Source organism: Agrilus planipennis, unplaced genomic scaffold (genome assembly GCF_000699045.2).
Source record: "Agrilus planipennis isolate EAB-ADULT unplaced genomic scaffold, Apla_2.0 scaffold235, whole genome shotgun sequence".
Classification (NCBI taxonomy): Eukaryota; Metazoa; Arthropoda; class Insecta; order Coleoptera; family Buprestidae; genus Agrilus; species Agrilus planipennis.
In genome coordinates this window covers 197,818-218,553 of record NW_020438970.1, presented here as the reverse complement: position 1 = coordinate 218,553, position 20,736 = coordinate 197,818, and the positions used below count along the sequence as shown (strand labels likewise).

Genomic DNA, 20,736 nt, shown 5'->3' with positions numbered 1-20,736 from the left:
TTAGAAATTCGAAAAAGGTTGTTAAAGGTGTATGTTTGGAGCACGGCGTTGTACGGGTGCGAAACATGGACAGTGGGAGCGGCGGAAAAGAAAAGGTTAGAAGCCTTCGAAATGTGGTGTTATAGGCGGATGATCAGGATAAAGTGGGTAGAAAAGGTTAGAAATGAAGAGGTTTTAGAAAGAATAGGAGAACAGAGGACTCTGTGGAAGTCAATAAAAAATAGGCGAGATAGGTTGGTAGGACACCTTCTTAGGCATGAAGATCTAGTCAGAGACATACCAGAGGCAGAAACAGGAGTTAGAAGGGGTAGAGGTAGACCCAGATTAGATTACTGTTCGCAAATAGTTAAGGGTGTGGGCTGTTCTAGTTTTAGGGAAATGCGAAGTTTAGCTCAGGATAGGAAAGAGTGGAGGTACGTGTCCAACCAGTTTTAGGATGATGATGATAGTTTTAGTTTTAAATGAACGAATATATTTTTAAAAATAAAGTGGATTAAAAGTCCTTTGAATTGAAAACATACTTTGGTACAAAATTCATGTGGTTATAACGACTTCAGATGTAACGCCGAGTTCGGATATACCGACTCTTTTTAATTAATCATTTGTAACAAATCCCTAGTAATCCGATGCAGATACAGTGACCTTTCTTATCTTTTGTTTACATCCACACATAGGGTCAGCAAGTGTGGTGACCTTTAACCGTTTGTTTATAGATATTACCCAGATGGGTAGGTAAGCATGTACATTAAAATGGTTCAATTACAAACTGATATTCTGAGTAGCAACTGTGTTTAATAAACTTTTGACGTGACAACGTCTTATAATTCGATGGAGCCGGCTGCACGCACGAAAAAACATGACTCATGCGGCGTTACCTCGCTCTGAGGCGTTCCATTTAAGGCTTGAAGTCCAAGCGAGAGCGCGGAACGAGCGACAAAGAGGCACAATTGGCCTCCGCTTCGGCAGCGTTCGACATCTGTCTCTTTCCTACTTGAGTAAGCGATGCGTCCGCGTCCTTCTCTATATCCATACAAAATATCTATCAAACAAATAAAATTAAAATTTTCTTTTGAAAAATGAAACCATTCCATCAGTATTTTCTTATGACGTTGTCACGTTCAACTATCGTCAGTAAATCGACTTTACAGACAACCGATTTTTTTAGTTGTAAAAAAAAAGTCGGAAATCGGATATAACCTCGAAATTAGAGTGGTCCCCTCGTCGTCGTTACACCCGAAGTTCACTGTACTTAAATAAGAAGTTCAAAATTGTTTCCTGGCAAATTTCCTATCGTCAATAAAAGTCTGATAAGGAGAAACCTTATCGAGCGAAAAACAATTTTCTTCATTCGAACGAGATATTCAATCTTAATCTTAATATTCATTATTCAAAAATATAAAAATATCTGGCTTAAAATTAACATTTGGTTTCAAAAAAGATACCTTTGCTTAAACCACTGAAAATCGAACCAGCCTATCGACACTTTTCCAGCCACCGGTTCCAAATAAAAATAATTATAGATAATTCTCTATCGTTTTCGTGGAAACTACACGCGATAATCCCATTTTATTATCAAATGCGTATTTCACAGCACTCCCACATAACTTGTCATAAAATCCTAAGTCATATTAGAAATGGAAATGATTGTTTTGTACACACATTCTTAGAAGTACAGAAGAGGACAAGGGTTCCCGAGGGATAGAAAAAGTTCGTTTTATGAGGTCATCGATGATCTTTGACAGGTATTTAGTACATCAAAGCGATCCAAGCCACAAGTAAGATCTATCATGAAATTTTGTATATAGATTGCGAGGGACACAGAAAAGGACTTACTGTACCGTTTATCCAGAAAGAAATATTGTTCCCCAGGGATAGAAAATATTACGTTTTGTGTAGTCGTTTCTATAATCATTAACACGTGTTTAGAAAAATTAACTCTAGCTAACCTGCGGAGAAACACTATTAATCGTATAATAGACTGATAGATAAAAATTTACACGTGGATTTTTTATTAAATTTATTTCGATCGGAGAAAATGATACACACGATGGATTTCAAATACTCCAGACATGCTTACGTTGAACGATTTTCGGAAAAAAAATCCGTGATGTGTCAAAAACCCGGTCTTCCGACTTTTTTTAAATTTAATCTGTTTTCAGTTTTTTTTACTAATTAAGATATGACGCTAAAAAATAGGAACAATTAATTTTTAATCTTCTAGAGAGCTCCTTATTATATTAATCTTCAATTCGACGCTTTAAGGTCATAAATTGGCATATATAAGACAGCTAAACCTTTACCATTTTATTATATTATCAGTCTTTTCCTATCAACAAGTACCATGAAGACCATTTCAACGTTACTTTTAGGTAAGACAGAGTTACTTTACTTTTTTATTTTTGTTTCTTTTACCTAACTAAGCTACAACGACAATAATTTTGCTTGATTTTACTTCAGTCGCTTTCTTGGCTCTACTCTGGAGCTACGGGGAAGCCCAGCAATGTCAGAATTGTTCGCTCCGGATATGGATTGTTTGTGGCCGTAATAGAAACGGTAATGAAAGAAGATTCAGGAATCTTTGTGTAATGAACCAATACAATTGTTTGAATGGAGAGAGTAAGTAGCAAAATAAAAACAAAGTAAAGGGAAAGAAAGTGCTTTAAAAAATTACCACAAAAATGAAATACTATCTTCTAACAAAGTTTTTTAGCAATGACTGTATTAAACTGAATACTCAATATTTTTTGCAGACTACAGCTTCGTGAGGAATGGCAGTTGTCCAAGTAAGTCGGAAAACAAATTGTGTGACATTTATAAAAACGATAAAAACAATAACGAATAACTAGACTAATTGGTGTTTGCGCCTAATAAAACTATAATGAAAATAATTTTGATTAATTTTACAGATGAATTTTTTAAATCCCAGAGCTATGACGAAACAGAATCCTTAGACCAAGTCAAGGCATGTTCGACTTGTTCGGGCGACTTCGAACCACTTTGTGGTCGTAATGAAAACGGAGATAGAAGAACGTTCTCAAACACGTGTGCACTGAACCGATACAATTGTTTGACTGGAGAGGGTGAGTACACTTTATTTATTTTACAATTGTATTTTTCAAAACTCCCCAAATACTAAAGAAGATAAACAATATCCATTAATTTTATCTAACATGTATCATTAAAATATGCAACAGTTAGATTTAATTACGCTACTTGGGGAGAAGATGGATCTGTTACAAGAAACAGGAAGATTATAAACTGTATACATGGGTCAAACCAGCACAGCCTTGAAATTCAGATTACATGAACACAAAAAATCTATAAGTATCTATTATCTGCAGATTATGAAGAAAAGCCATGTTATTACGAATGACGGAACTGATATCTCGTTATTCCCTCCTTGAATCTACCAGCATTTAGTTTTTAAGGACAGATTCTACATTATAGATTATTATTAAATAACTTTATTAAAATAAAACGTCAATATTTTTTCCAGGTTACAAATTCTTCAAGAACGGCCTTTGTTTTCAAAAGAAAGCACATCCAAATCTACCTGTCAGTGTGAATTAAGAAAATCCGAAGCTTGATCTAAACGCTATTTTTAACTTTCAGACAACAACAATTAGTGCAAGATGTTAAGTAGTTTAATTTGGATTTACAAAACTTTTACAATAAAATTATTAGGTATATATATATGCGATACTAGAAAAGTGTACTTACTTGTTTATTAAATTTTCTTAATAATAATAAAATATGCATGTTTTTCTTTGTTTATTTTTTAACACGTATTTAATGAAAAATCTGGATACTCTTAGCGTTTCTTAAGAATTTAATGATTAAAAGTAGTTCAAAATAAGATAACGTCAGACGAATGAAAATATAAGATCTATTCGTGTGAATGATTATAGTTATCGCGTCTGGGAGTGACAGAAACAAGTAGATAATTTTCATCATTTGCCTGCATAGAAAACAGTGTTAAATATTTTTATTTTGTTTTTTTTAACTACCGTCTAGGACCGAAAAAGTTAATGTAAACTTTGGGCTAGAAAACGCTATCGGAAACGTCAAATCTCTCTTCTCAAATTTGTTCACAATTTGTCCAAATTACAACAATTATGGACTTCTCAAATTTGTTCACAATTTGTCCAAATTACAACAATTACAACAATTATGGACTTAGTCTCAAATTTAAACTTCCTACTGCAACTATACTTCGTTTACTTTCTCTAGCGATGTGCCCCTTCCAATGTCTTGGATGCGCGCTGGCAAAATCGTAGGTAGGGAGAAAAAAGCTCATTATACTCTCGACTCTTGTTCATTAAACATACTATTTCATACAGTACCTGCCAAAAGTTTTGTTCAATAATAAATAGTAGTGCGAGTCGAAAACAAGCGTTAAAGCCTTTAATATGTCTTCAAATTTAAATAAACATCTCGTTGATATTTTCAGTAGTAAATGGTACCAATAACAGCACATTTGAGCAATGAAATTGCAGTGGATAAAATGGTCAATTTTTCCGTGCAGTACTGTACGGATTATACGCTCCTCGCCGGTTAAAAGTTTGGCCTAGAGTTGTCTCTTTCCTTTTCTGGCCTAGTGCTATTCTTTTCTACTTTGCGCCGGTCAAACTGAAGGTCACATCGCTACAGAAAGTAAACGAAGTATACCAAAGTATTTTTATTAACATTAAGATATTATCGATCAAAATCTAAAAAAAAACACTTCATTTTTAATCTTCGAAACAATGTCTGTTTATTATCAGTTTAACATACCTTAACTTGCGCTATATAACGCAGATAAACCTTTGCCATTTTGTATTTTGTAAGTGCTGTCTTATAAGCAAAAAATATGAAGGCAGTTTCAGGGTTACTTTTAGGTAAGGCAATCTTTTTTTTTTAATTATCGTCTTTTGTTATTTATACATATAACAGAAATGTAAAGTCAATAATTTTGCTTCATTTTAACGCAGTTGTTTTCATGGCTCTATCCTGGAGCTGTGGTGTAACAGGATCCTTGGGAAAAGCCCAGGAATGTTCGGGTTGTGCGGACGTGTACGAACCTGTTTGTGGCGTTAACGGAAAAGGAAACAGACTAACTTTCGGAAATGCTTGTGAAGTGGACCAATTGAATTGCCTGGAAGATCAGGGTGAGTAGTTAAATGAAAACAGTTGCTTTGGTTTACAATTGTATAAATATATGGAAATTAAAAAAAAAACGTTACTGAAACCTCAATTTTGTTGCAGATTACCAAATCGTCAGACCTGGCGTTTGTTCAAGTAAGTTTTCTTCGACGACCTTTCCATCATACACACCCAAATAATAACGTAATAATTATCTGTCTGTCGACAGGATCTGTAAAACCGTTCATAAGGAAATCCGGAGGACTATTTTAATACCGATTACGATGTGCTTCTAACAGTATACAGTACGTAAACCAAATCTAAGAAGTTAAAACATTTTAAATAATTAGATTCCATTTATTCTCCTAATAACAGAACAATAACAGTCAAAAAAAGGGTAAAATAAATTTTTGTGAATAAATAAATTTATTTCATCCCTATTGGTTTTGATTGGTCTATTATTTCATATAATACCTGATCTAGTACGTTTTTCTTATCTTACAGAGTTTTATATAATTCACGAAGATAAACGCAATGACAACAACAATTAATAACATAAATTCGGATTAGAATAAAGTATCTAACTTGTTTTTTCATTTTCTTTTATATTAATACAACATTCATGACTTTCGTTGTTTATTTTTTAAATAAAATTTCAAATAACTGGTTTACTTGGTAAATGATTATTATTGATGGTTTTGGGAAAAAACTTTTGGGGGTACCAAAAGGTAATTATTGTTAAATATTATTTATTTGAAGTTACTAGTCTTCAAGTGACCTTGGTCCGGCCCTGTATTACACTAATAGTTCCTTCTATACACACACACATACATACATACATATGCAAGAATGTATAAACCGTAAATCCTCATTATTCCATCATTATTACTACAGCAACAAGATGAGAGTGTTTGCAATTGTTCTCTTATTGGGTATGTAGAATTTTTTCTTCAAAACACACATTTTTTTTAAATAACTAAATATTCTTTTAAGTGGTTTTACCGGAAACAGTTTCTTAGAATTATAATTATCGTACCAAGCACAAATTTTATTTTCAATTTTCAAAATCAGTTTTTAAATCGCAATTTTTTAACCATGCTTGTTTCTGTTGTTAATACTACGTAATAAAAGTTTCGCGATTCACCAAACAGGTTATCAACAAATTTTGATTTATTTTACAACAAGGTGCTTGACCTCAAGTCAATCCATCGTCAATGGTAAAAACGACTTATGTACCTTGTAAAAAATGGATAAATACTTATTTTCATACAAAACAAATCCACAGGCATCGAAATTCAACAGTTTTAGACAGTTTTTCTATATTATCTATTCCTTTTTTAACACATCTTCTAGCGAACTCTGCACATAAACAATTGCTTGCTCCGTCTTATCGTTTGTTATCGCACGGATTATTCCACTGTCTATTATTTAAAAAACAATTGCATCAATTATGTACTTTAATGCTAAAAATAACAAGGAAACGTACAATAAAATTGAACCTCAACAAAGAGACCTGAATTGATTTGACCTTACAGAAACAGAGCACAAAATCAAGAAAAGAAAAAGAGAAGACGCAATAATCATCAAAGCACATACATATGTTAAATTGTAAAATATTAAATGCAGTAAAATCGTAAAAAAAATTGAAACTTTTCTATTCAAGTCGTACTGGTGGCACTGGCTTATGGTTACCCCAGTAAGGGATCTACCAAGGCTTCCCTAAAAAAGAAAGCATGTAACCCAGATTGCACCCAGGACTATGAACCCGTTTGTGCCGGGGATAATAAGGGCAAAGACAGGACGTTCGGGAACAAGTGCGTCTTAGAAAGACACAACTGCGAACAGGGCCAAAGTAAATATAACATGAACTTTTTAATCAAAAAGACTATGAAATTGTTATCTCTAAAATTTATTTTACAGATTTGCAAATAAAGCACAAGGGAGAATGCCCTGGGGGTGGCGGAGTAAGATTATCCTAAATGAAAATTTACATATACCTACATAAGAAGAAAAATTGATTTAATCTGTTCAATATTGACGCTTATCAATACTATAGGCTCTCTGATAATAATGACGAATTGTACTGCTTTTTAATTACATTTTCATCGCTTCAACAATAATTCGTTTTCATTTTTCCCTTTCCTAGTATTTCTTAGATAATATTATGAGATAATATAAGTTTTTTTGTAATGCACCAATTAGTACATTACCGTAATCGTAATTTTTCAATATGAAAAACTGACCTCTAACTTTTGATAGAACAGAATAATAACGATAATTAGTTCCCTTCTCTTTTTCTTTTTTGTTTTCGTACGGCGTTATGTAATTCTTCGTTTGTTTACGAGGTGTAACGAACACGCTATTAAACAAATGATAGGGAAGTAAATAAAACACGTCTAGAGAAATATATTTTAGAACAACAAAACAAAACTGAACAAATTGAACCCATGCTGGAGCCGCGTACCTAACATTTAAATAATAATAATAATAATAATAATCGTCATTAAAAATATATTATTCAAGTAATACTCGATTTTGTTTTAAACGTTTGCACAATTTTTTTAAGTACATTCCAGTTAACTAATTATACCTAACAAAATGCCACTTTCTAATTATTGCGTTTAGGGTTTTTGTATTAACTGTAAAGCAAAAGCGTTTTTCTTCTATCTTTTTGAAAATACTTCTTGGAACTACAACCACTTTTTCCATGGGTTATCCCACCTGGTACGAAATAATACAGTTAACACACACCAGGTTTCACCATTGCAATATCTACAAGAAAAAGTACAACCAAAATCAATCGGACACAAATTTACATTTGGGTCTTGTGATTTTTAACGTGAAAATCCAAAGGACGAGGATTAATAAGGCTCAATTTAATTACTATGCCCCTCTTAACTCCTGTTTTTGCTTCTAATATGTTTCTACCTACCCTTTCGTGACTGAAAAGGTGTCCTACCAATATGCATGTATCTATTATGTATTATTGACTCCCATAATGCCCTATGCTCTCCAGGTCTTTCCAATATTTCCTAATTTCTAACCTTTTCTATGTTTTACTTTCCCCAAGTATTAACAATCGGTTATCAATACATAACATACAGAAAAATGCATAATTTTGATGAAAATCAAACATTATTCTAATTTTGCGCGGTATTAACAAATTATTAATTTTTTTTTTTTTTGGGGTTGGAATGGGACCTTATTGATCCTTGATCCTTATCCTTTGTATGAGGAATAGTATTGTAATCGTTACGTACAATTTCCATCAAGACAATAATCCAAGTACGCCTTGCAACTGCTTTCGTAAGTTTTGGGAATACCCGAACTATCGATGCCACAAACCGGCCCGTCTTTGACACCCTTGCAATAACGCTTGCTGCACATCATTATTGCGGGGGGTGGCATTGCTGATACAGCAACAACAAACAAACCTAAAGTAATTAAAAAAACGTAGGACATTACGAAATAATACAGCCACTTAACACTGACAGTAATTAACTGGACAAGGACTACAATAATAATCAGTAGTATTGTTTAATTAATAGTAAATTATATATTAAATTCTACGTTGCGTGTGCGTAATATTTCTAAAAATATTTCATCAATTTTGTTCTATTTTTAATTTATATTTACATAAGATATAATGATAAATGATTAATTGCGCAGTTTTATTAATAAATTACCATCAGCGTTTCATTAAAATTTATACACATTTAATATTCTACTTTTGATTTAAATAATCTGATTCGGCTAATCACGCAATTTTTAATCACAAATTTTTATTATTTCGAGAACAAGGGCAAACAGAATATAAATAACTTTTTCATTAATGTTTTTGAAATTTGGATGTAGTTTGACATTGTATTTTATTACATACGTGTTAAATGTACGGGCCGACATAAAAACAAAAGATACTCGAGTTTTAATTTTGATAATCTATTATCAATTGTTTCACAATACAATGCCTTCATCGGATGGAAGAAGCTGATTGAATAACGGATTATTGAAACAAATTTTATAATCTTAATTGTTCAATAAATTAATAGTCTGTCTGCTCTCTTATCTATTAAATAAAAAGATTTTTTGTTGCCGATTCCAGTAACAACCGAAAAAAGTACTTAAATTAAAATTATTTATTTACCTATGAGACCAAAAGCAATCCAAAATTTCCTCTTTATCATTATTATTCGCTGATAAGGTTGTACGTACTTGAAATACTTGTCGTTCACGGCACCTCTTCAACTTTTATCGACGTCTTCGATTGACTCTCGATAACGTAAGTAATGTACAAATTTTGCATCGGCTATCTCATTAAATTCTGCACTTACGTACGATTAACTAAATTGAACAGCGTGTTCGATAAACTTACGAATAACAATAATAATAATTATTATTATTATTCCATCGATTAATTTATCTTTATTGACGCAACCGATGAACGAAGAATCGCAAGATTGAGATCAAGGATGCTGTTCGGACAAAGGTGGTGCTTGATTTTTGGAAAGGCGCCTGCGGGAATCAATCACCAAAACAAAAGAACCACGCGACTGTATTAATTGATAAGCAAAATTATTATCAGTTCTTGTTAGACTATAAATAGAAAATTGATTAATATATTCTACATGATCCTAAAAACACAACTCCCTATCACACATTTTCTATATCTTAAAGCATAAATTAAGATAATACAAGAACAGTAAATTATGTTATTAAAGTAAGAAGATTTTTGAGATGAAACCAAAATTGGAAAATTACCTAAACCGAGTCAGATAATTATTTATACTGATATATACTGCCTGTACATGAAATACAATTTCTTAGCAATTGTTCATAGTCTATATTTAAATATTACATTATATTGAATGTTGTTTTTTGTTCGTGGAAATATTTTGTAAGATAGCGCCAACTTAAACACTGTTTAGAACAAAACCCTTCATTGGGAAAACAAAAAATTTATTTTAAAATTGTTTTTCGCAAAACAAATGCTATCTTGAATAAACAATAGAATTGAATTAAAAGGAAGATCAAATACTGCATTTGTTTCCATTCAAATTTTTAGTATTTAATCTTCAACAACAACAAATGTTGTCTTTTGATAAATTTTAGAGAATGCAAATTAATAGAATACAAAGTATTTGTTTTTCAAAGAAAAAATATTAAGAGAACATTAAAAAGAAACTTGTTGGGGCCATTCAACCATACCCATAATTAATTAAACCACTTTAGCATAGGTATGTTTTGAGTTAGCTGCAACTGTTCCCATCTTCATATTAGAAGAACGAGTTTACCAAGATTTTGCTTGTAGCAATAAATAATTATTTGTATACTATACATGGGAGGCAAGGGCACAGCGTTTAACCTTAGAATAAATTACCTGCATGCTGGAATATTTTAGTAAAAGTCCAACAACGGGCGATATAATAATCATTTAGAAGGTAGATCAATTATTAGTTAGTTTGTATACAACCATGAGTGCGTTGTTAACATTGATGGTGCTTTTGGTTTTCGTGTTTTGCGAGAACGAGTGTAAAGGCCTAAATGAAGAATACACCTGGACCAGGATCGATTATCAATGGCCCGACGATCCTGAACCTTCCAACGTACTGCAGGGAAGGGAGGCGATGGACACCAGAAAATTCTTCAGGGGTAGTTCCGCGTCTCCGAGCGGAAATACACAAATCGACGATAACAATCGAAACGAAAGAGATTTAGAATACATTTTTGGTAAATTAAGAACCATTTTTCATTTTAATACTAATTAATTGATTGATTCAGATTTACGTGAAAGAATATGTGGAAGATTGCGTAAAATTTAATTAGTTCCATACATACATAATTTAAATTCAATAAAATTCTGTAATCAAGGACTTTTCTGTAACAGGTCGTTTAGCAATACCGGTACCAATGGTACACGCACGCATAAATTAATCCGACCGAAGGCAAGCAATAAAGCAAAAAAAATTGTACCAAAATCTTTATATTCGCTTGAACGACCAATAAATTGCACCACTGTTTCCTATCATTTCCAGAAAACAACATCCCCATGGGAGCAAACAAATGGAAAGACAAGTTGTTTGTGACTGTTCCAAGAAGGAGATTCGGAGTTCCTTCGACTTTAAACTACGTTTGGACAAACACCACGAGCAAACACAACGTCCCCCTCATTCCCTATCCCAGTTGGGACTACAATCGTCTTAATAGTACCAATAGGGATCGTATTGTATCAGTTTATCGAACAGCAGTTGACACATGCGACAGGCTCTGGTTTGTAGATGCAGGAGTTGTCAACAGCCTTGGTAAGTTTTGCCCAAATACAAAGCAACTTCTTATTCTTTCCTAAAATAGGATCTCGCGCCCCAATTCGACCTCCTACGGTATTCGCAATAGACCTGAACACCGACACCGTGATAAGGAGATATGAACTGAAAAGTTCCGATCTAGCCCCAGGGTCCATTGGTTTGTCGAGCCTGACCATTGACGTGGACCCAGAAAATTGCAACGACACCTTCGCCTACATAGTTGATCTGGGTGGTTACGGTCTGATTGTCTACGATTTCGCGAACGATTCTTCATGGAGGGTTACCCACAATTACTTCGCTATGGAGCCGTCTGCAGGGGACATCGAAGTTGCTGGTATAAAATTCCAATGGACCGATGGTATCTTCAGTACTGCTCTGGGCAAAAGAGACAAAGATGGTTTTAGAACGGTTTTCTTCCACTCCATGGTAGGACGACATATGTACGCCGTTTCTTCCAGAATACTGAGAAATCGGGAACTGGCCACCAGAACTTACCATGGAGACGATTTCAAGGTACAATTCTGACTTTTTCATGTACATTTGTAAACCTTGGAATCAGTCGTTAAGAGAAATGTACCATTTGATGTTGAAACGTTCGAGAATATCGACTTCCTCTTTTAATAACGTAAAAGTAGTATATAAATGACCTCAATTAACGTTTACTTAATTACTTTTAAATTAATTATGTATTTCTCAATGTCTAGGTTCTGGGTGACCGCGGTCCTGGTGCGCATACCACAATGACCGCCATGCATGAACCTACGGGAGTGTTGTTTATGGGTCTAATAAATCAAAATGGTTTGGGATGTTGGAACACGAACAAAGAATTCCTGTCGAAAAATTTCGACATTGTCGATCGCGACGAAGTGAAAATGATCTACCCTTCAGACGTGAAAGTTTCGGGAGACGATGTGATCGTCCTCACGAACAACATGCCCCTCTTCATCTACAGCAGTCTGGATTATAACAACACCAATTTCAGGGTTTGGACAGGAAGCGTTCAGAAGGCCATCGAAGGAACGACGTGTTCCTTGTAATTTAATTGGTTCAATATTGATGGCATCGCAACAATTTTGTTTGTTTACTTATAAACACATTGCGAGCTTTTTCTCCACTTTGCTTCGCTAATAACTCGCTTACAGTTTATTAAGGAAATCGCACAAAGGGCTTTAGCCAGACAAAAATAATTTTCTACGGTGTGTTTAATTAGAATGTATTATTTTTTCTAGGTCTAGACTTCCTACTACCCTCGCATGTAACAAGAAAGGGGGTTGCTCATCGCCACACGTTACACATGCATTAGAAAATATAATGAAACTTTTCAGACTATGACTATAAGATATTATGGTACCTTTTTCATTCCTATTAATTCAGAAATAAAGCACCAAACATTCTAACTAAGTACCTAATTACTTGTTAATCTTGTTCATGCGTATTTAAGTAATAAAATAACACATATTTTTATTTTGTACGTTTAATTATACATAAAAAACAAAAATAAAACTTAAAAAGTATGGTTCTGTTTTTAATACATTTGTTTTATTTCTTATTTACGCTTTTTCAAGTGTCCAAAAGTCCGAAAGTTTAAATTTTGGCGCTACTATATTATGACGTCCAGCTTCTATTTAGACACCAATGATAGTTGACTTCAAAGTAGTTGTCAAAAGATTGAGGTTAACCGAGGTAGATTTTTAGAAATTTGATTACTTTTTAAGAAATACAGTGAATAATTATTAAGAAAATGCTGTACTTAGAAGACTATTTAGAAAGTAAGTTAATGTTGTTTTATATTTTGTAAAGATTTATTTAATATAGCGTAAAATACCTTTTTAAATGTACACCATAAGAGGCCATTAGCTTCTTGTCTTGTTTGTGTATTAAAATTAAGAAAATTAAATATAACTTATGTTATTTTGCTCTGATATAGTGATAGAACACCTTCCCCAAGAGTTAAGGGACCGTTTCACAGAAATGAGAGAACTTGACCTTTCAGTTCAAAGTAAGTTATTAGAAACTGGTGTAGTGTTCAAAGACTGATCCTTTTATAATTTAAGACAACATGGACGAGTTGGAAAAACGAGTCAAAGTATTCTTTTCCGACTGCAAGAAATATTCAAGCGACTTGCCCCAATCTGCAGATGCTGAATTTGAAGCCGTTCGAAAAGAATACTACAAAGTCTTAGAAGATGCTGATGAGAAGGTTAAATATAATATTTGAACAGTTCAAATGAAATCTAACAATTTAAATTCAATTTAAGGTCCAACTGGCCAACCAGATGTATGAATTGGTTGATAAATATTTACGTAGACTAGACACCGAGTTGCACAAGTTCAAATGTGAACTGGAGGCAGACAACAAAGGCATTACAGAGCTGTTGGAGAAACGCTCTTTGGAACTGGACACACAAAGTGCCGGCTCTAACATTTCTTCTCATTTCAGTCAACAGAAAGAAAACAGATATGAGAGGTACACTCCGATGAAACGATTCATGTCTCAATAAATTAATGTTTTTGGCATGTGCAGGTACACAAGACCGAGAAGTGAGAAAAGGAGAGACAGTAACACAACCATTCAAACCACATTTACAGAGAAAAGGCAGGCAACTGCTGCCACAGCTCCTGTCCCCCTTATTGAAACCAAACACACACCGGTCACTCAGGTGGCCACAAACTCCACTTCTAATGTTAATTACACTCTGGGGCACATAGGGGCTGGTCCGGCCATAGCTGCCGCAGCCTCCCAAGCTATTGCAGCCACACAACAGGTACAAACAAATTAATGTTGAAATAAATATGTTCTGAACTAATTTGCTCATGTTTTAGATGCAACAGGGTCGAAGAACTGCAAGTTTGAAGGCCTCTTATGAAGCTATTAATACTGGGGCGCATGTGAATGAGTTCGGAATAGGCAGGGAGCTGGCAGGGGCTGCCCAGACAGCCATACAAGCGATTCAGCAGGACCATGTTAACAATAAGAAGAAGCAAAAGTTAGTTTGGCTTCCTTTTATGTTTACTTTTCAGTTGTATCATTATTTTTTTAGGAAATGGTCCAGCAGTAGCAGTACAAACACTAGTTCGGTTTCATCTGCGGTTCAGTCGATTCTGAACGCGTCATCTGTGATAAATTCGGCCCCTGCGTCCCCACTGACCGAGACCACCGTCCAATCTGCGGATAATGTCGATGCAGATTGGACGTACGACCCCAACGAGCCTCGATATTGCATTTGTAATCAAGTATCTTATGGTGATATGGTTGCCTGTGACAACGAAGATGTACGTGTTCTTTCCTTTTTTTTTTCAATAATTTTAACGTAAATAATTCCATTCACTTACCGTTTCAGTGCCCCTCCGAATGGTTCCACTATCCCTGTGTAGGAATCACAGCCCCACCGAAGGGCAAATGGTACTGTCCACAATGTACATCTTCAATGCGAAGAAGAAGGAAGAATTAAGTTACTTAAGTGTGTTGGTGTAACTTTAGTAATCATTGTGTATCTACAAAAGAATAAAAACATGTAAAAGTTGTAGTGTGAGTAATAAAATGTGTTTCAGCGGAAATAAAACTTTTTTTGTAATTATTTTTCATTTTTCACAATAAATAAACATAGTAAAAAAGCATTTGATTCTCTATCGATATTACAATTAAAAAATAACAATAATTAATAAGAAATAATGAATAAATAAGTGAGGAATATATTTGGTATTCTTTTTACAATACATTTTCTGCATTTTCTTAAAGAAAATATAAACTTATACTAAGCAATGTGCTTTACATCATAACGTATGTTGAAAATTTTATTTATATTAAATTGTATTGTATTATTAACACATTTAAAGCATTTAATTGGGGAACATACAACGCTCAGTTCAAAATTAGCGCCCATTTAACCACATTGTTGAACGATTGTTGAAATGCAGTCAATTGTTAAGGAAAGTACGGTGTTAGACAACTTTTCATACATGTAAGAATGCAAAAAGTATACATATCGTATAGTATATGTGTGTTGCTGTAAACTTTTTAAATCAAAGAAAGAAGAAAATCGAACAAAAAGCATTTGCTATTTTATTATTAAAATTAATTTTCATATTAGGAAAGCCCCAACACAATATAAATGCTTTTTAAACAGTTTTAGTGTAAAAAAAAAACTCATTTACAAAATGAAACATTATTATCTGACTTACGATTAGTAAAAGTACTTTTCTTACATAAGTATGTATTTAAAATGTTATGCAGTACCCATATAGTTAACGACGAATTAAAAGTATATCACGCAAATTAATTTAGGCGCGTAACGTAAAAATTGTGGATTAATTAACGCGCAATGGAATTCCAGAATCATAAATGTACATAAAACATAATAAATTATCATTCTAATTGAGATTATACAATCAAATGGAGTGCAACTTGCACTAGGTGAAAGTTTGCGTAATTTCATTCCACTTTCTGAGAAAATAAACGACTATCGACGCATGAAAAATTAATGAAACTGAAAACTGCATCTGCAGATTTATATACAAAGATATATCGATGATTACTAACAAAACTTTTTAACCATACAAATAAGCATATTAGAAATAAATAACTTTATAATAAAGACCAATATAGTTATGACTTCATATTTAAACTGTTAATTGCCAAGTTTGTACATATTTTAAAGTTGCAGTAACTGACATGTAATTAATGTGAAAGTTTATTTGACCCTTTCATCATCAAATTTACAAAATATAATTTAAGCACCACATCGTGATATTACGTAAAATGTAAATATCGTATGTACCAAATTCGTAGTAATAATTACAATTTTTTTATACTAAATAAAGAGAACAAGCCCTGAAAGTTCCCTAATTTATAGATAGCATTGTTAACTCTTAAGTATAAGGATAAAACTCATAATCAATGCTTAGCAGAAGTTTATTATTAAACTTTAACTTGCTATCTTTAGAAATAAAAGAAAACAAAAAATATTAAAAGCTTTAGTTGTATGATATATTTTTAAAAAAGCGGCGCAAACATGTATTTTCTTAATAGAAAACTTCATTAATCAGTTTCAGGTGTTAATAAATCTTTATTTATGCCTTATTTCAAATTTGAACAACAATTAAAGAATTTATAATGGCCGACAGCTGTAATAATGCGACAACAATTGAAACCAAAATGGCCGTCACCTACAACAATTAAAAAAATGATGGCCGACTAACAGTGGGGCGTGGTTTAGCTTAATTTATGCATAATTGAATAATTAACACAAGAAGCGATTAATTTATTCATTAACATTTAATGCATGTTAATTAACTTTGATTATATGGACTTATAATGACTTTTTGGTACATTTTTGGTTATAAATCACAAAAATATGCAATTTAGGAACATATTGGACTCGATATTCAACTTTTAAGCATTGACACCCTCATAAAAGAATACTTGTAGACATTTTTATTCCGAAATAGGATTAAAAAGGTATCTGTGGCCATAGGGATTAGTCAAAAATGAAAAATAAAAACTTACTTAGGGGCATTATTTCTTATAAAACCATGCCTAAACTTTTCTTTTCTATCTTAAAGTTTTTTATTATTTTTCATTTTGTAAACATTAACAACAGTTACTTTTTAATTAAAAGTTGCTAAAAGGTAATACGATTTAACGCTTAGGATTAGATTATCGCAAAAAGCTTTTCCCTAGTCTTGCGAAAATAAATCTTGTTAAACATTTTTAGTATTAAACATTAAGAAGCACAGTAAAAGCCAATTAAGTTGTGTCCTATTTGTCGTGGTCAGTTTTGTTCGACATATTTAAAAACATGTTTAATCGTTGGCGTTACTCACGAAGGGTTCATGGCTAAACTGAGGTGAAATGTCCTTTCCAAATACACACCTATATATGCATGTACAAAGTAACAAGTCAAGTACCTACAAACTATTCCGTAAGTCATAAATATTTTGCGATTTCGCAATGGCCAGCACATAATAGTTAAACTTTTCACGGCAAGGTGTGTATAAGTGCGATATCAGTATCAATAAAATAATTCATAATGTACAAGGCAATCTAATGCATATGTCAAACATGTAATTTCTGAAAGCGACCTTTAAAAAAATTAGAAAGTTCTCAAATTAAAAACAATTGCAAGAGTATTTTTAAATAGCACAAAATAAAACCGAAAACTTTATTATCAAACGATAGCTTAATTAATTCAAATAACTTATTTCGATCAATAAATCTTCACCTACTTACACTTAAATATTTTCTGTTTTACGATAATGATTAGCTGTTAATTAATTTTTAGCATCATTGAAAAATAATTACTGCATCCATAAATCCCAAAAAGGTTTAACAAAAATCATACTTAATAACTAATCTTGAGCGTCTACATTGTTCAACAACACTTTTGTGCAAAGAAAAACAAAAAGAATATTAAAAAAAAAGCGCGTTAAATAAAAAAAGACTGCATGCAAAACAAAAAACTAAAAACAATGTTGCAACTCTCCCAATCGAGTGGGCATTGTTTTAATGCAGCGTGTCGATATTTTTGAACCTATATTTAACGCGAATGCAATATTATACATACACTTTCTAAATACTTAAATAAGAAATAGAAAAGTGAACACATTAACTATTATATAAATATATGCTAGATATAAAATGAGGGAAAGGTGATAATCAACAAGATAATATTGATATAATAATAAGCTAATTTCTCATAAGTTACCCAAAGAAACACCTTATATATATTCATACATATAGGTATGTACTTATGCATGTGATTAACCGATACGCTACGAATTAAATAATTTAATTACATCAAAATGTAGGTGAAGTACAAGTACTTTGGTATAATAAGCGCAAAGAGAAAGAAATTGCAATTCGATTACACAATACATTCACATTTCTACTGTCGCTTATCGAGTGCAAGTAATAAAGTAAAAAGCAGGCACTTTAAAGACCACAAATACTGAAAACAATTTATATGTAATCAGTTATTATTCACGTAGTTTTAGTACGTACCTATAATCATGACAAAAACAAAACATTTACAAAATCGATTGTTTTTTATTTTAAGAGACTAAATCTAAAGAAAAACCTTTAAAAACAATATTACAACTTCTTCAAGATTCTCTTAATATGTAATATTGTGTTATATGAAGTATTACCTTGAAAATTATCTTGGCACAGGGTGCTTTAAAAATGCACCATTTTCGCGTATATTAAAAGTTATTAATTCCGAGTCGTAAATATTTCACTTTCTTCGTCACGGTTACACGGTAAAAACTGAGTCTCGTCTGATAAACAAATAAATGCCCTTTAAATGATTTAGAGGACAATTCGGGTGTAATGTTGGAACAAAAAACATTTACCTACTACAAAATAAGCTAGGATGATTTTCATCTGTTATTTATTTGTTTCTTGTAATAGGTATCATCTCGCTTTTAATACGTTTGTAAAAGCTAAAATAATTACCTTTTCAAGGTTGTCTTTATTTATTTATTTATTATTTAAAGGAGTTTAAAGCTTTCATACAAAATAAAATTAAGTAGAAAAAATACTGATTATTTTTTATACAAATTTTGCGTAACAAACGATCCTAAAAAAATTCGGCACTTTACAGACATAACTAAGAAAAGCCTGAAGTCAGTAGTGCTTCAAGGTACTATTTTTAATTTTTTATTGGTCACAAAGTAATTTCAGACAATGAAAATTATTCGAGTATAAGATAACATAATTAATTACGTATTGACTGCCTTTTTTCTACTTAATAATCGATTGTTTTCACGCCAGCGTTTTTGTTCGTTCGTATTTCTGAATGAAACTGTTTTCTTTTTGTTACTGTTGTTACTCCCCCTTTTACCGGCTCCCCATTGTTATTTTCGCAAGCTGCAACAATGAACTTATAAAGCCCTTTTCGTATTAATTTTACCTCCAGTTCGTACAGTTGTACGGTGTATTTGGCTTAAGAAACTTTCACGCTGTCGTAAAATGATAGCCATCAACGAACTTAGTTTTTTCGTGTCCTGCCTTCTAAGTCAGCTACCGGGTACGCGATTTGTAATATCTATATTAAAAGTATTTGTTTTGCGCCCCTCGTTTAACTGTGCACCCTGTAATTGATTTTTTAGTACAGGACCGCCCGCTATCTCGTACCAGGACTCCAACTTACAACTGTGGCCTATCGATAAGACCAAATGTAAATTCATAGATCCGGTAAGGGACATATCGTTTCAACTGTACACCCCGTAAGTTAGAAATAAATAATTTGGTAATCAAAAAAGTCATAAAATTCGTTTTAGACATAATCCCCTTTTCCCGGAAACAATTAAAATAGGGGACGACGCTCTTTTAGCCGCTTCCCATTTCGATTTTAGTAAACCTACAATTATATATTTTCACGCGTTTCTAGAGTCGTCCAATTCCGGTTCAGCTGTTACTGTAAGAAACGGTAAAACAACATGTTAACTATTGTCACATAACATATAAACACCGATCGTCTTTTTTTTCTTCTAGCATTTTTGTTTCGTGGTACCCACAATGTCATAACGCCCAACGCGGCTCGATTAGAAGCCGGACCATGGTATTTAACAGCCGCAAAAAATACCATGGTCGTGGGGGCCTACACGGCCCAATTAATCGACTATTTAGTTTCCAAAGGTATGATCCTGGAGGGTGTCCATTTGATTGGACACAGTCTTGGGGCCCAAATGGCCGGGGTGTGCGGCGCCAACGTTAGAAGCGGTCGAATTCCACGAATTACAGGTCAAAACAAAATAATTTTATCGGTTCTCTTGGTTGAGAAATGGACAAAACTGTTGTTTGTATCTTGCAGGTTTAGATCCTGCGGGACCTTTATTTACCTTCGTACCTGATAGTTTAAGATTAGATCCTGGCGACGCGGAATTTGTGGATGTAATCCATACGGATGCCGGGGTTTTCGGGTTTCCCCGGTCGATGGCTCACGCCGATTTTTGGCCCAACGGGGGCGCAGCAGTTCAACCAGGGTGTCTTCATAGCGAAATCAAAACCAGAAGCCCCGATGCAGTAATTGAAACAGGTTGAACTACACCAGACATTTTCATCATCATAAGGTCATCAGTCCTAAGACTGGTTGGGCACGTACCTCCACTCTTTCCTATCCTGAGATAAACTTCGCATTTCCCTAAAACTAGAACAGCCTACATCCTTGACGATTTGCGAAGAGTAATCCAATCTAGGTCTACCTCTACCCCTCCTAACTCCTGTTTCTGCCTCTAATATGTCTCTGACTAAACCTTCATGCCTGAGAAGGTGTCCTACCAACCTATCTCGCCTATTTTTTATTGACTTCCA

General features: G+C 33.3%; 6 protein-coding genes across 7 annotated transcripts in view; all 6 read left to right on the top strand.

Annotated features, from left to right (window-relative positions):
* Positions 1–2,258: 2,258 nt before the first annotated feature.
* LOC108741683 lies at positions 2,259–3,764 on the top strand. Its single transcript, XM_018476562.1, has 5 exons — positions 2,259–2,369; positions 2,458–2,616; positions 2,751–2,783; positions 2,907–3,080; positions 3,497–3,764. Exons 1-5 carry the CDS (start codon positions 2,342–2,344, stop codon positions 3,568–3,570), a joined length of 468 nt encoding a protein of 155 aa, XP_018332064.1. The 5' UTR covers positions 2,259–2,341; the 3' UTR covers positions 3,571–3,764.
* A 951-nt stretch (positions 3,765–4,715) lies between these two features.
* LOC108741685 (serine protease inhibitor Kazal-type 1-like) lies at positions 4,716–5,751 on the top strand. The gene is made up of 5 exons (XM_018476566.1): positions 4,716–4,877; positions 4,971–5,147; positions 5,245–5,277; positions 5,351–5,426; positions 5,626–5,751. The coding sequence occupies exons 1-4, from the start codon at positions 4,850–4,852 to the stop codon at positions 5,392–5,394; spliced, it is 282 nt and encodes a 93-aa protein (XP_018332068.1). The 5' UTR covers positions 4,716–4,849; the 3' UTR covers positions 5,395–5,426; positions 5,626–5,751.
* A 193-nt stretch (positions 5,752–5,944) lies between these two features.
* LOC108741684 (turripeptide Pal9.2) lies at positions 5,945–7,238 on the top strand. 2 transcript variants are annotated; one of them, XM_018476563.2, is made up of 3 exons: positions 5,945–6,053; positions 6,785–6,973; positions 7,042–7,238. In XM_018476563.2, exons 1-3 carry the CDS (start codon positions 5,963–5,965, stop codon positions 7,098–7,100), a joined length of 339 nt encoding a protein of 112 aa, XP_018332065.1. In that variant the 5' UTR covers positions 5,945–5,962; the 3' UTR covers positions 7,101–7,238. The 2 variants fall into 2 exon arrangements, with proteins under 2 accessions (XP_018332065.1, XP_018332067.1); XM_018476565.2 differs by lacking the exon at positions 5,945–6,053 and adding an exon at positions 6,420–6,729.
* A 3,108-nt stretch (positions 7,239–10,346) lies between these two features.
* On the top strand, positions 10,347–12,895 carry LOC108741681 (L-dopachrome tautomerase yellow-f2). The gene is made up of 5 exons (XM_018476560.2): positions 10,347–10,848; positions 11,154–11,420; positions 11,470–11,936; positions 12,128–12,456; positions 12,653–12,895. The coding sequence occupies exons 1-5, from the start codon at positions 10,593–10,595 to the stop codon at positions 12,753–12,755; spliced, it is 1,422 nt and encodes a 473-aa protein (XP_018332062.1). The 5' UTR covers positions 10,347–10,592; the 3' UTR covers positions 12,756–12,895.
* Positions 12,896–13,064: 169 nt separating this feature from the next.
* LOC108741660 (inhibitor of growth protein 3) lies at positions 13,065–14,950 on the top strand. Its single transcript, XM_018476530.2, has 8 exons — positions 13,065–13,192; positions 13,351–13,422; positions 13,478–13,623; positions 13,682–13,890; positions 13,948–14,188; positions 14,247–14,410; positions 14,465–14,696; positions 14,765–14,950. The coding sequence occupies exons 1-8, from the start codon at positions 13,165–13,167 to the stop codon at positions 14,873–14,875; spliced, it is 1,203 nt and encodes a 400-aa protein (XP_018332032.1). The 5' UTR covers positions 13,065–13,164; the 3' UTR covers positions 14,876–14,950.
* A 2,071-nt stretch (positions 14,951–17,021) lies between these two features.
* Positions 17,022–20,736, top strand: part of LOC108741690 (pancreatic lipase-related protein 2-like) — a 12,057-nt gene continuing 8,342 nt past the window's right edge. The window contains exons 1-5 of the mRNA XM_018476577.2: positions 17,022–19,450; positions 19,538–19,649; positions 19,704–19,852; positions 19,918–20,166; positions 20,237–20,461. Coding sequence (XP_018332079.1) covers positions 19,393–19,450; positions 19,538–19,649; positions 19,704–19,852; positions 19,918–20,166; positions 20,237–20,461 — 793 coding nt within the window. The 5' untranslated portion in view covers positions 17,022–19,392. The remainder of the gene's footprint in view (positions 19,451–19,537; positions 19,650–19,703; positions 19,853–19,917; positions 20,167–20,236; positions 20,462–20,736) is intronic.